Source organism: Festucalex cinctus, chromosome 6 (genome assembly GCF_051991245.1).
Source record: "Festucalex cinctus isolate MCC-2025b chromosome 6, RoL_Fcin_1.0, whole genome shotgun sequence".
In the NCBI taxonomy this organism is placed as follows: Eukaryota; Metazoa; Chordata; class Actinopteri; order Syngnathiformes; family Syngnathidae; genus Festucalex; species Festucalex cinctus.
In genome coordinates this window covers 8,237,947-8,253,390 of record NC_135416.1, presented here as the reverse complement: position 1 = coordinate 8,253,390, position 15,444 = coordinate 8,237,947, and the positions used below count along the sequence as shown (strand labels likewise).

Below are 15,444 nucleotides of genomic sequence, written 5' to 3'. Positions count from 1 at the left end.
AGTCGATTTGATTCGATTCACTAGTTTAGTTCGATTCGATTTGATTCATTTAACTTCAGTCCCATATCAATTAATTTTGGAACATCAATTCTTCTTAAATATCAAGGACATGATGACAACTCCACAAATATTCAATTCCAAATTAAATTTTGCAGAGGCAGTAACTGGTTAAATTATTTAATTAGTTTATTAATAGAAGTAACACGTGTTATCATCACTTAAGTGTGGCACAAACATTGACATCAGCAAGGATAAGATTAAAATATTTTCATAACTCTAATTTATCCATCCATCCATTTTCTTGACCGCTTATTCCTTACGAAGGTCGCAGGGGGTGCTGGAGCCTATCTCAGCTGGCTTTGGGCAGTAGGAGGGGGTACACCCTGGACTGGTTGCCAGCCAATCGCAGAACTGTAATTTAATAATCGTAAATATAAACTAAAAAGATTCTGAATTGTCTTAAAGTGCAATAAGTCAGGTCTATCAAAAATGTAACAAAAATCTTTGAAAATCATGTGAACAGCAAATTTCAAGAAAACAGTATGATTTAAAAAAAAAAAACTTTAAAATTCTAGTTTCTTAATAATTTTTGAGAAAAGGAGATATTAAAAACAATTGATTCATGCTTTTATGAATCAATATCAGGCTCGAAAAAGAAAATTGATTTAATATCGATTATTAGGGGTGTGAATTGCCTAGTACCTGACGATTCGATTCGTATCACGATTCACAGGTCACGATTCGATTCGATACCGATTAATCCCGATACGAATGGTCACGATTCGATACCGATTAATCCCGATACGAATTTATAAGTCGATTGTTGCGATTTTTTTTCATTCATATTTAGAAAATACTAATCAGTAAGCTTGTAGAGTGTAAGATTTATATGAAAATGTATTATTTATTTATCTGAAATTTCAGTCTTATAGAGGTTGTAATCTGTTTCATGTTTGAACAGCATTAAAATAAAAATATTAAGGCTTAATGTGCCGTTCATATAACATTCTTCCATGCTCAAGGTGTGAATCCTAAAAAAAAAAAAAAAAAAAAAAAATATCGATTCTGCCGATTATTGAATCGATTCGAGAATCGCGCGATGTAGTATCGCGATATATCGCCGAATCGATTTTTTTTTGACACCCCTATCGATTATCCTATTTTTTTAAAACCCAGCCCTAGAACTATTAATTTATTGATTAAAAAATAACTAATCAAATAAAACGATAACAATTCTGATAATCAATTCATTATTTACAAACCATCGATAACTTAAAATTGTAAAATTAACTGCCTAGTTTGTTTAGCCATAAAATATTTCAACCTACGACACCCATCTCAAAAGTAAACAAACAACAGTGATTTTGTTTCCCCACAAGAACCGGCGACAGTTCGTTTGAAGCACATTATAAGTAAAAAACATGAATATATTCAACGCATAATTAACATTACAAACAAGTCCTGGAACCTTTCTGACACAACTCATATTTTGAGCCCAGTCCCTGCAATCATACAATTAAAATAATTGGCCAGTGCGTTGCTTGAGCTGCATTTGTAACGGATGTACAGACACTGTAGCTGTATATAGGTGTGAAGGTATTCATTTGAAGAGTGATTCGAACAGCTTTGTGTGTGTGCAGCCTGAGAAGAGGAGCAAAAAATAAGCACCAGCGTTGACGGGAGATGGCTCGGAGGTGACTCATCTTCATCTTTGCCGTCCAAGGCCGTCTGCTCCAAACCATCAGGCCTGTGAACCACCGATGACACTCTCGCTTCCTCACATACACACACCGCCTACGCTTACGATTGCCAAATGAACTAAAAAAAAAACAAAAAACCTGCACGTTATATGCTAGAAAGAAACGTGCGTATGCGACTATAGATAACATCCGATGAAGCCATCTCTCAGTGATAGACTACGTCAGAGGAATGCCAAAAACATGACAAGTGTGACATGGTGTCGGTTCCTTTCCATATGGTAGCACATTTTTTAGTCAGGATTTTAAAAGGAGTCGTAAAACTCATCCCAACCTGACACTCTTCCCTCAATTTAATGTATTATGCTGGGGGGGGGGGGGGGGGGGGGGGGAACACGGATACCAATTCATTCCTTCTCGAAGCAGGAAGTCATTATTTATTTATTTATATTTTTTTTTAAATCAGTCATTCTCAGGATTTTGATAGAGTTAAAAAAAAAAAAAAAAGTGTCCTCATGGTCAGAGAAATATATCATGGAGTGGATATATCCTGGACTGGTGTAGTCGAAAACCAACGCAAGTACATCAAGAACAACACAGGAATGCCTAATTCAAGATTTAAACTCAGAACTGTGACATCCAATGATGGTCATTAAAATTTAAAAGAAGTAGCATATCTATCACTCAGTCATCACTGACGATTCATAATGTAACATCAAACCAATCATGAATAAAGAAGGACAAAAAGGTTTAAGAAAAAAATGTTTTAAATGTCACATTTTCATAATGCTAAGTGTTGCTACTGACTGTTTTGTTCTTGGTAACTTTTTCGTCAACAAAGGTCTTTAACTTGATTCTTCGGTGACTGTCAAGGAGCAGTGTGTACTTTAGCATGCTAGGTTAGCTTCTCATGCTAGCCACAGCTTGTGATAAAAGGTGGAGTGTTTTATGTTTAACATTCCATGTGATACTATTAATATTAAGATTATTTGGCAAAAATAAATTACTTATTTTTGGATGAAATAAATTAAATTGGAAACCCACAGCAACAAGGTTGGGAATTACTGCAATAATGAGATTTTTTTTATGATAGTTTTGAAATCTTCATTAGTTTTTATTTTGTTTTGACTTTTGTTTTTTAAATTCAGTTGGTTTCACTCAGTTTTAGAGTGGTTTGTTAGTTTCAATTTTATTTTTTTACATACTTCATTTTAGTTGAGTATCTATTATTTTTAGCATTAGTTTTATTTTGTTTTTAAATATATTGAGTATTTATCTTGTGTAACATAAAAAAGGTCAACAAGTACGTATAGCAATACAAAGATAAATGCATTTAAAATGAACCCTGAAATGTCCTGTACGATATTAACTCAGGAAAATTTTTGCTACAATTATAGTTGGAGTTATTTACTTTCAGTTAGTTAACTAAAATTGATTGGACGATTGTTACCTGCATTCGGTCGATACCCGGCCCTGCCGTGGTACGGATACGGTGCGCCCGACTGCTGCACTTCCGCCACCGCTCTCCTCTCCTGCTCCCACATGTCCACTTCGGACTCGGTCGTCCGAGAGCCCACGTCGGACACGTCTCCCTCCTCGCCCTCGGTGCTGTTCCTGTAAGGCCGCCGCTGCCAGTTCTGGATGGCCTGTTTGCGCAGACCCCAGTTCCTCCCCCCTCCGCCGCATCCAGGGGAGCGCTCGTAAGCCACCTCGTTCAGGCGGCACTGCATGTGGTAGTACTGAGCCTCGGGGCACTCCTCCATGGGGTGCATCTCCACACTGTCGCTGTCGTATCCGCCGGAACCCTGTGAGACCGACTTGATCCGACCTGATGCACTGGAATGACAAATGACAAGACACTGGAAATAGTGAGAATTCTTCATGTATGATAAGATCTTTAAAACTGTGCAGGGAAATAGAAATCAACATGTGCAGTCTCCACACAATAATCCACGTGAAAGACTGCTGTTTTAGTTAGCAAAACACCTCAAATGGGATAATTAGTTAACTATAATGTGTGAAAAAAAGGGAGTGTCTATTTTCTTTAGTGGCACTATCGATCGATTTGAGGAAATATAGAAATGTCCACTGTGCACAGCTTGATGGGGAACAAAAAAAAAAAAATAGCAGTCACTTGTGGTGTTAAATTGACGCAAGACGGGCTTATGTTGGCTGTATAAATATCTGCTGAGGTCACAGAACAGTTGCACAGTTAATCCAAGACGAGGAGCTCATCACTGAGACAGAAGGCTGTCGGACCACCGCGTGTCGTCGTGACTAACTCGTGGCCGGGAAGTGTGTGACGTCCCGACAGGAAACATTTGCACCCCAACTGGCGGCTCAGTCGGACCTCACGCAGAGACTGGATCATGTCAATGTGTGAAATAACACAGTATATTCCCAAGATATCCATTTGTACTTAGCTAACAGAAGAAGACAGCTAGGTGTCATTGAGACAGATCGAGTGTAGCTTGTTTTCGGAATTGACAGACTGGCTTTCCCTAGGTAGGTGAAAGTGACGTGCACTCAGTCTGACGTCACATTTTCTCCAAGCAAAAAGAAGACATTGAGCTCTAACCAATCTATTAATGTTATATTTTTTTCTGCTAATCACTTAAAATGCCCGGAAGTAGTTATGGAAATATTTGGATATTTGGCCGTCTTAATGTGCCTCACTGTTGGCAGGCTATAGCTAACGCCTCAGTGTTGGCTGGCTAACGCTGTGCTAGCAACAAACGAAATAAATGTTGCCATCTTGGACAGCAGACCAGAGACAAACTAGCTTAGCGCTAGCTAAGATGACGCTAGTAGCAACATAAATTGATTTATATTGGGACCAATGATGCAATTGTTATTAAAGTTATTTTAAAGTAAAAAGGTTAACCTTTCCATTTGTTGATACGCTGTGTGAATGCGCCGGTATAGGCCACACTGATAAGTTTGAATGAGATAAGTGAATATGATCATGATGAAGTGCTATAAAAGTGCACTAAGTCAATATTGATTAATTAAATCACATTTTCTCTAAACAAAAAGAAGACATTGTGCTCAAACCACTCTATTAATGTTGCATTTTTTTTTCTTTCTGCTAATCACTTAAAAAGCCCGGAAGTAGTTTTGGCCGGCTAGTGCCTCACTGTTGGCAGGCTATAGTTAACGCCTCGTGTTGGCTGGGCCAGGCTGGCTAACTGTGCTAGCAACAAACAAAATAAATTTTGCCCATCTTGGACAGCAGACCTGAGAGACAAACTAACTTAGCGCTAGCTAGGATGATGCTAGTAGCAACATAAATGGATTTATATTGGAAGTTGGAACAAACGATGCCGTTGGGAAGGAAGCATATAGGATCCTGGAGGTTAAAGTAAGTTTTTTTTTTCTTTTTTCTTTTTTTTTTAAGTAAAAAGGTCAACCTTTCCGTTGATACCCTGCATGGTTGCGCAGGTATACGCCACACTCTGATACGTTTGAATGCGATAAGTGAATATGATCAAGATGAAGTGCCAAAAAAGTGCACTTAGTAAAGGTGATTAAATTGGGTTTTTCATTTGTTGGATTATGACATTTTTCTCCCCGACAAAAGTACATTGAGAACCTGTTTGAGTTAATTTGGTAATTTGGGGGTTAATGTCAATATGAATATCAAATATGGATCTATAGTGTGAGTCCGAGCTCTCAAATATGACAATCAGTGTTTTTTTTTGTTTTTTTTAAATAGCAAACTTTTAAGAAAAAGAGAAGGAAAAGCTGCACGTTACCCCGTACTGGGGGAGGAGCGTCTTTCGGATGCTTGGTAGATGCCTCTTGTGCTTCCAGAGATGCTTGAGTTTCTCTGTTGACAAACATCAAGATGTCGATTATTCAGAAAACATAAAAGTCCAAAGGAAAAAAAAAAGTTATATGAATACTGTGGCAAAGTGTATTTTGCCGCGACCTCTGCTCATGCATGCTGGGCTGCATGTGGGCGGGAGACACCTTTTATGCTCCTGCTGTGTCTTTAATTGCTTCCCCAGTGGCTCGAAGGCTTTAACTACAACTAAACATAAATTCATACTGCTGCATGATAATGAACAGCAGCCTCATTTGCAGTTTCATCACATAACATAATGCAGGCTGTGATCGCTCACGTCCTGTATTACAGCAATATTACAAACATATATGTACAACTGCATAATAGCCATAGCGAATAGTTACTACTAGTGTGAAAGTAATTCTTCAGATGAGAATTGACCTGGAGATGGCGCTACAGGAACATGAGTACAGTCTTGAGAAGGCTCCATCATGAAGACTATTTTTACAGTGTGAGCACAAGCTGACCTTCACTCTTCGCTTGCCCGAAGCTGTTTGTTTGCTGCCGGAGTTTTTGGATCCGGATCTACTGTACAGTACGCGAATGTGAACCGCTGCCAACTGCAACAACGTGCGAGCACAAAAAGAAAAAAGAAAAAAAAGAAAAGACCTTTTCAAATGTAAAACCTGCTCAGTATAAGATCGATGAGGCTGACTCCAGGTCAGTCACAGGTCAAAGCTTTTATTAGGTGGCTTACATGCAGTATGTTCTTAAATAAGTCACACCAAGCTCTCCAGTGGTCTACCTGCACCATTGAAGGGAATATGTGCAGCAAAGAGTGCCTTCACATAAGTGATCATTCTTCCCTTTTGATTGAGGCATTAACTCTTTCACTGCCATTGACGGAAAAAGACGCCAAATGATGCATTTTTTTGCTAGGCTGGCTGTGAATGTGTTAACCCATCAATATGTTTATCATTGTGGAACTACACTACAGCATACTGAGAGCCTCTCATAAAAGTTGCAAGGTAAAGACATTTAAATACTTCATTTGAATGACATCAACCGAAAACAAAAGGTTAGCTAAGCGTGTGAAGGAGCACAAACGCTGACACCAATGATTCTCAAACTTTTTACATCAAGTACTACTTCAAAAAGGACTTTGCTGTCCAAGTGCCATCATAATGAGCAATATTAAAATAAAGCAGCATATTAGGTAGGTGTTATTGAAAAATGAGGAAGAGGTTTTACTCCTAAATATTACTGTAAGCCACAGTATTATTTTAGTATTATATGTAATATATATGCTGATTATGGCTTACAGCTAAACAAAACTCAAATACCCTATCTCAAAATATTAGAATATCATGAAAAACTATACTAGGAGGCTATTCAACTAATCACTTGAATCGTCTAATTAACTCGAAACACCTGCAAGTGTTTCCAAGTGAATCCAGAATGTTTGACATTTTTGTTTTTTTAATTGCATTACAGAAAATAAAGGACTTTATCACAATATTCTAATTTTCTAACACAGTTTTGTACATACTTTTTCCCTATTTATTGTTGGTCCAGGCCTTTAATTTATTGTGAAAGCTTTCGACTTTTTTTTTTTTCTTTTACCACTTTAACCATATTAAAGTACAACTTTGTTGTAATAAAATGGCCACTTTTTCTCAATGTGGTGTATTCTAGCAGAATGTAAATTTTATTATTCTCCCCTCCTAAGATTTTTTTCCTCATAAAATTACAAATTGTTAGTTAAAAAAAGATTTTTTTGCGGTTGACTTTAAGTCTCTGCTGAGATAGGTGGCACTGTTGTTTCTGCAACATTTCGACTGACGCTGTGTGTGTGTGGGTGTGTGCGGCTTGGTGACTTCTCTGGGCTTTCCTTCACGCAGCAACAAGTTGCCAAGCATCCTATGACTCAATTTGACTTTACATCGAAAGTCTATATTTAGGATGTAATGTTTGAGGTACATCGACGGTTAGACCAGATTCGAGCGCGCATTACACAGCAAAACCTTAACAGCTCACATGTGATATTACAAAAGAAGAAGAGTCACTTTGTTTCCTGTGACTCAACTGAACGAGCTTTGAGATATTCAGTTACCTAAATCTCTCTTACACCGCCTGTAAAAACCTACTTTCTATGTGTTGTCAGGTGTAAACAGCACCGAAACAGAATGCGTAAAAACTTGGCCAGGTTTTACATGGGCAGATAAATCCTGCTTGGTACTGATTTGATGTGACAATTGATGTGGAATCTCTGGCCAAAAGAGGCACAGGATGGACACGCTGTTTAGTGGATGGCAGATCTGTAGCATGTTACATCACATCGAAAATCATATCACAACCTTGAATGAGAAGCAAGAACTGGTTTCCAGGGAAACGCATCCATCTGTGCAATAAGAGCAGGTGGCCTCTCTCTCTCTCTCTGTCTCTCGAGCCTTCGCTTCTGAGATTCTGGATGATGATCTAAATAAGTGACACGCTCGGCTGTTGCGTTTTAATCATTGTGGGATGAGATAAATGAGGTTATTTTATTGCCTTTTTTCTATATCTGGTAGTAATACATCTTCATTCAGACCTTTTTTTTTGTCAAAATATTACTTCTTTATTCTAGTTATGAGTGTATTCCGGTGGATTTATGTCATCCACAAGTACATGTAATAATTTGCTTCCCCTGTTTTTTAAATCTCTTATTTGCAAAACATTTTTGGTTTTTTTCATGATTACAATCGTGTTCATGTAAAATTTAACCTTTCTTTCTTGTAATATATATAAAATCTTTACTTTAAAAAATCATGATTTGGTCTGTTTGGCCTCAGTACAGTAAAGTACAGACTTTTCTTGTTAGATTATGACTTGTAAAATTATTTAAGTGGTTCATGTAACAGATAGATAAAATATCTATGTAAATATATTTGAAAAGAAACCTTTTCATGTAAAATAGCAACTTTTGCATTAACATTATTTTTTTATTAATATTATAATTTTATTCATTTAAAATAATAAAATAAAATAAAAAATCTGGGATTATTTTTTTCCTGGTAAACTTTTGGGGCTTGTTCTAGTAATATTATAATTTTAATATTTTATTATATATTATATCGTTTTATATTATTTATATAATTTTGTTTATCTTTCTCATATGCACAAATTGGATCCAGGTGGGCTTGGTTTATCATTGTAGCTTCTCACCCCCATACACTTTAACATTAAAACAGGATTAACATTTTTCATTGTTGCCCATAACATTGTGAGTAAGGTCACATTTATGACATCATTATTAATTGAATCAAACTCTAATGGGAAACATGCTTGGCAAAAATAAATAACGATGGTTAAAAAAATAAATAAAAAAATAAACTTTGGTGTTGTTAACACACGATGTAAAATACAAAAATAGAAATATGACAATAAAATTAACAATGAATAAAATAATGAAAATTGCATTAAATGGTGTTGAGCTAAATTGTATTTAATACCACACAGGAGGGATAAAACAGACAGCGTTGGCATAGACAGTTGCAGTACACCACTCTCGACTGTCCGCCAATCAATCGCAAGGCACAAACATCTATTTACACACCAATGGAGATTCAAACCCTTTGGAGCAGCTGTACGAACCACGACGCCAGCGTACTGCCCATTGCTAATCTTTGCTTACCTGGCGTCCGTTGCCCTTGCCCTGTAGACTGCAGCGTCCCAGGCTTCCGTTAGGCGTGGTGCCGCAGCTACTGATGATTTGCAGCTGCTTCTCGGCGCGATCGGCGCGGTCCAGCAGCTCCTCGATGAACTGCTGCAGGCGAACTTTGGCGTTGGCCTCGCGTGCCGCAGTCTCCTGCAGGAACTGGTCGATCTGGGCCACCTCCCTGAGAACAGAGAAGAGCAATTATTATTATTATTATTATTTTATTTTTTATTTTTTTGCTTTTACATTTGACTTGCTGAAAACAAAATATCCCAAGAACAAGCAGGAGGTGAAGAATGTTGCGGTTGAGGCTGTTATGTGCTGAGGTTGGATCCCAAAGCACAGACACAAATAAGATTTGAACTCTTTATTCACATCGAGAGGCATGGAATAAACTTGACTAGACAAGAAACAACGAGAATGACACAGAGGAACATAGGTAATAATCCGACAAAAACACACTTCTCAGACAGGCTTATATAAACAGCGAATCGATCTGATTCGTCGCGGCTGGACATGAGGGTAACAGGACTGACATGGAATTACCTGATTGGCTGTTGACTAGATAAAGAGGTTAAAGATTCCTGACATCACATAGCTTTTGACATCACATAGCGTCTTACCAGTTGAAACTAGATGCTAGTTACATCAATTCAAAACAAACACTTAACCTCACGGCCGTGCCCAAACACAACCCTTGCATGACCCTAGTCATAACCTTTATATGACCCGAGTCATGACAGTAAACATAACACCTGCATGACCCTTGTCATAATAGTAAGCATAACCCTTGCATGACCCTAGTCATAACAGTAAGCATAACCCTAGTCATGACAGTACTAAACATTACCCTTGCATGACCCTAGTCATAACAGTAAGCATAACCCTTGCATGACCGTAGTCATGACAGTATAAGCATAACTCTTGAATGACCCTAGTCATAACAGTAAGCAGAACCCTTGCATGACCCTAGCCATGACAGAGGCCTGGCAGAGCATCACCAGGGATGAAATTTGACACTCTATTCCATCGTCTTCCTGACAGGCTCCAAAAACAGAAAATCAGCCTCTTAGTATAGCCGAGCCTGATTGGAGTTTGTTCTTACGCAAGAGTCGCGCTAATATTTCTTGAAATTGGGGCACTCTGGGCTAAAAATAATGTGCCATCGGGCACAGATAACTTTTCTTTTGTCGCTCGAAAATGAGTACCGGAGAGACAATGAAGAAAATGTAAGATTGAAAAGTGAAGGAAGCAACAAGCGAAACTATCAATAATTGCTCAATTGGCTCGAACCTGCCTGCACACTGTATGCCAGATATTTGTTCCCAATGGAAGAACAACATAATTCATATCTATGTGGAACACTTTGACACGGCAACAATTGATGATTCTAATCTCTGATTTTGTGACGATGTGACCGCCTGTGTGTGTGCGTGTAAGACCATTTTATCCATCTCAACTGTCTCCCCCATCTGCTGTGAGCGGCTGACACTCTGATTCAAAGCTCTCTCAAATCTTTTTTTTTTTTTGGTTTGTTTAAACAGACTGGCCATATTATTAGGCACACTAGAACGAGATCCATATCAGAAATTCTGTCAGGTTTGATTGACACTATCAGATGTATTGCAGCGCGCATCTTCAAGGTAATTCGTACCTCATTAGTTGCGGGAGTCTGGAGAGCGTCAAGCATTCATCCATCCCTCAGGGGCATGCTTGCAAGGTATATACACAGATTGCTATCATATTCACGATTCAGTCATGTAAATTCTAGTATGCAGCAAAATTTCATCTTATTAACAGCACATTTACATCATTTCTTGTTTCTTTACGATAGCTGCAAGAAGATGAGTAAATACGTGGTCCAATATATTTTTCGTTCTTATAAGGTATGTTCAACTTTGAGGGTTTTCCATGGGAGAATATGACAAGATAAATTCTAACTTCTCCCATGTTATTTATAATACTGCTAGCTGGCGCGTCGTTTGTCGTCTGTCCTCTTGTCAGAACAAGCTCGTCCGCTACAGTGTGACACCTCTCTGTAACAGGCCCGAATAATAAGGCACGCGAGCTGTGCTGAAGGAGGGATTCTTTTTGAATGCTAATTAGATCCTTTCACAGGTGTCGCCGACGCTTTGCGCAAATTCACCACGACGCTTCATTAATATTTCAAGGGTCCAGATGATTGACTGAAAGGGCCTGAATGAGAGAGTGAAGCAGTGTGAAAAGGAGAATCAAGCGCAGTAACGCTAAAGTCAGCCGCTTAAGCTAGCACACTTTTGTAACTTCTGTGGGCGGGTAAATAATATAAGTTTAATTCTCTGTATGCTTTAACTTAAACTAGGAACGGCAATAGGAAGCAAGCACTTGGCCTATTTTTCTTTTTGTTGAACTGCTCATTTTCTGTTGCTTGTTGTGAAGTTCGATGCCACCATTTAGCGCTCTTAACTTTTGCCCACTCAAGCTGTAAAGTCAGGCCACTCGTAAGTTAATGTACCAACATATACTGTAAAAAAAACATCAGCAGAGGCGTGAACAGTGAACCACAGTGAAGGGAAAAAGTGCATTTTGTGTATGCTGCAAGCTAAAATGCATGCTTGGATACTACCCTGCTTTTATTTACATTCCCTCTGGCCATTTGTCATATTTATGAATACCGCCGCTCGCTGGCAGGACTTTGCACAAGTGTCCTGTTGTCGCCTAGCAACTCACATTTTTCGAGTTCTCACCTCCGATGGTCCAACGTGATAATGTTAAAGCCCCAAGACATGCAGCGACTTTTAAAAGGCCGTTTGTCCGTTAAGGAATGCTTAGTCATGGCCTCAGTCGGAGGCGCACCGACGGCGATGCGCTTGTTCCATCTTTGCTTAGCTGTTCTGTACTTTAGAGTGTGAATGATCTTGCTGTTTGACTGCCAGCTTCTCCCCAGAGAGAACAGACAGAGAAACTGTGCGCACAGACAGCGGCAGAATGGGGGGGGGGAAGCTTACCTGCTTTGCACAGGCATGGATTGTCTTTAAATAGGCATCCTTGCTTTGAAGCTCATTGGAGTTTGAAGGTGTACCTAATAAACTGTCCAACTTAGATTAAATAATTAGCATAGATTTACGTAAACAACAGCTGACTAAAAAGCGATTCAAAATATACTAGTTATATCATCTTGGGTTTAGTTCTTTTAATCTTTAATCTATCTCACATAAAAATGAACATTATTAACTCTACTCTCTTGTTTAATTACTAACTAATAGATTATGTTATTTTGTGGGCAACAAGCTAAATGCTTCTTGGGATGTAACTCAGTACAAAAAAAAAATACAAAATCCTCATAAAAGTCCTGCATGGTCATACTTCAAACATGTTCATCAGATTCATGTCCAGAAATGACATCCATCAGCACATTGTGTGATTCATGTCCAACCAAGCCTTCTATTTACAGAAGCTGAAAAATGAGCCAGCTCATGAAGCAGGCCAGTGAAAAGGACAATCAGACGAATGCCATATGGTCAAAAGTATCGAGATACACCGGGCCACAATATAGAGCTTCCACTCCAAATTTGACCCTTGTGTCAAACATAAAAAAAAAAAAAAAAGGGATGACATCAGCATATCTCACTCAAGTTCAGCTCAGGAAGCCTCAGAAGGATTCATTTCACTAGATTGTTTTTGTGAAATGCCACAATGATCATAGAAAACAAACAGTTTGCATTTGTGCCCACATTGGCCACTGGGGGCAGTATAATAGACATACAGACAAATGAAGAAGAGTGACTCTTGTCACATTGACAGTGTCCGAATGTGCATCCTACTCCCTATATAGTGCACTACTGAAGGGTCACAGCATTTTGTAGGGGTGTTCGAATGCCCAGGGAGTGAAAATGTAGGGCACTCAAAATTACCCACAATGCACTCTGAAAATTAGTGACCATCAATACTCACTCAACCAGGTTGATATAGACCACAATGCATTACGAGTATGAAAAAAAAAAAACATGTCGCGAGCAACAGCGCAAGTGCGATAATCAAAAGGATGCATTAAATATATACTACAGAAATAATTAATTCATTTTAGTTGAAAATATGTACAACAAAGGAACTAAAGTACAGTTTTAAAACATTTTCATTCACAATAAATAGGAGATTTATGCGCTGGTGCGTTGTAACAGTTCCCATATGGAAAAGATCAACAGCAATTTTGTAAGAACTTAACAGATTGTTATTTGAATGATTGTGTTCAAAACATCCGTTCCTTAAAGGGTTATTTAGAGTTACTATAGAAGCTAACTGTTAGCATATCAAATGTGTTTTCCATTGTCCGTTAGCATTAAGCTCACAGGGCCTTTTTTTCTAGGCAGTTTGTTTGTTTTAATTCTCTTCGTTTTATGTTTACTCGATTAGTTAACTTCAAGTAGGAGTGTCATTAAAACAGCTTTAAGCTTGTTTTTGTTTAAGAATTGTTCCCTATGTTCCAAAGTTTGCTATTGCAAGTCTAAGCAAAAGAATTCATCCGAACAGCGGCTCATATCTCAAAACTTCAAACGGATCTTAGCTAGGTTAGCTGCAACAGTACATTAGAGCGGTTGGAAGCCTAGACTTAAAACCTACTAGGCTAGCAAGCAGGAACAACAACCTGCTCACCTACAAATGTAATATTTTATTACAGGCAGTGCTTTCTTCCAAGTTGTTTTCAGTCTCCAGCAAAATAAAGGAATTCGCCTCACTCTTCCAATACTTTGGTCCGCAAATGGGATTTTTGATGGATTCTCATTTCCCACGGTGAAAGAGGACACAGTCTCGGGCTGCAGAAAATCAATCTGCTAATGAAGGCTGATAGAAAAGGATTGGGACAATGTTGAGACAGTAATACAAAAAGCAGCACTGTTCACATTAACCAGAGATGAATTACGAATTGGCATCAAATCCCTCTGTGATTTGTTCAAAACACCTCACAAAGAGGTTTTAACTCATTGACTGCCATTGACAGAAAAAGACGTCAAATAATTCTTTTTTGCTGGGCTGGCAGTGAATGTGTTAAAAGGGTTGTCCAATTGAGATGATTTTTTTTTTTTTGCAGGACTGTTTTTTAAATGAGCCTTTAAATGTTAAATGGGATGTTTTTCTGAATATGACCAAGCAACTTACTGCTGCTTGTGGCTGAGCTCTGCCTCCTTGTTCACCAGGTCCTGCTTGAGGTTGGCCAGCATCTCCACCGAGACGTCCACCTGCCGGGAGAGCTCCAAGGCCTTGTCCTCCAGCTCTTGTTTCTCCTGGCTGAGCCGCTCGCTCTCATGTTTGGCCCGCTCCAGCTCGGAGCTCTTTCTCTCCAGCTCGGCCTGGAGACGGCCTACGCGGGCCGCTATTTTCTGCTCCACCTACAAGACGACAGATGTTTTGAGTCGCGTTATTGTATATGAAAGCAATGCAAAGTCCGCTGTTAGTGTTGGGAGTTACAAAAGAAAGATAAGTATTCAGAGTGAATCTCACAGTAATTGAAGACATTATAAAATGTGTGTCCGCATGGCATTTGAAAATGTTACGTTATTCTATTTACTGAGTTGGAACGTATCACCAGTCACTCTGTGATTTGGGTTTCCAAGTTAAGCAAAACTGTACCATAATCGATTCTAAAACGATTTGACGGTGATGCCCTAGTCTGTTAGTTGTTGTGGGTGAGTACAAAAAAAATACTCCATAGGGTTTAATTTTGGGGATGAAGTTGGACGAAGTTATAGTTTGGGGATGTCGCCAGGTCACGGGCTTTATGCAATTATCGCAAGGAATTACTCAATTATTTCAAACTCAAAATTGGAAGATTTGCAACTAAATATTTAGCCTTTAGTTTATTTGAGGTCTGTCCTGTTTTATAGTTAGTTATGCAATTTAAAACATTTATTTTTGCTTTCATCTAAAATTCACATGCATAAAAACTAGGGGTGTCAGGCAATTAAAATTAAATTTAAATTTTGAATCGAGTTCAATCGTTAACTCATGATTAATCACGCAAAATTTGCATCTGTTCTTAATGTACATTAAAATATTTTTCCAAAGTTTTCATACTCCTGTTAACATAAACGTGGAAAAAATTAAGCTAATAGAAATATGGCTGCATCCTTTAGTCATTGATACAGTAATTTCATAATTCATAAAATTGAGTTAAAATTAAAAAAAATAATAATAATGAGTGTGACTTTGTGTTGGTTGTTTTTCTGCCACTAGATGGCGTAACTTCATTTGCAAGATGGTGACAGCTCAGTGCATTTTTCTTTTCC

General features: G+C 38.4%; 1 protein-coding gene across 1 annotated transcript in view; it reads right to left on the bottom strand.

The window, feature by feature from the left end:
- Positions 1-15,444, bottom strand: part of fbxo41 (F-box protein 41) — a 65,755-nt gene that overhangs the window by 10,926 nt on the left and 39,385 nt on the right. The window contains exons 4-7 of the mRNA XM_077524888.1: positions 14,318-14,547; positions 9,158-9,362; positions 5,453-5,526; positions 3,148-3,533 (exon numbers count right to left, since the gene is read on the bottom strand). Of these exons, the coding sequence (XP_077381014.1) occupies positions 3,148-3,533; positions 5,453-5,526; positions 9,158-9,362; positions 14,318-14,547 (895 nt within the window). The remainder of the gene's footprint in view (positions 1-3,147; positions 3,534-5,452; positions 5,527-9,157; positions 9,363-14,317; positions 14,548-15,444) is intronic.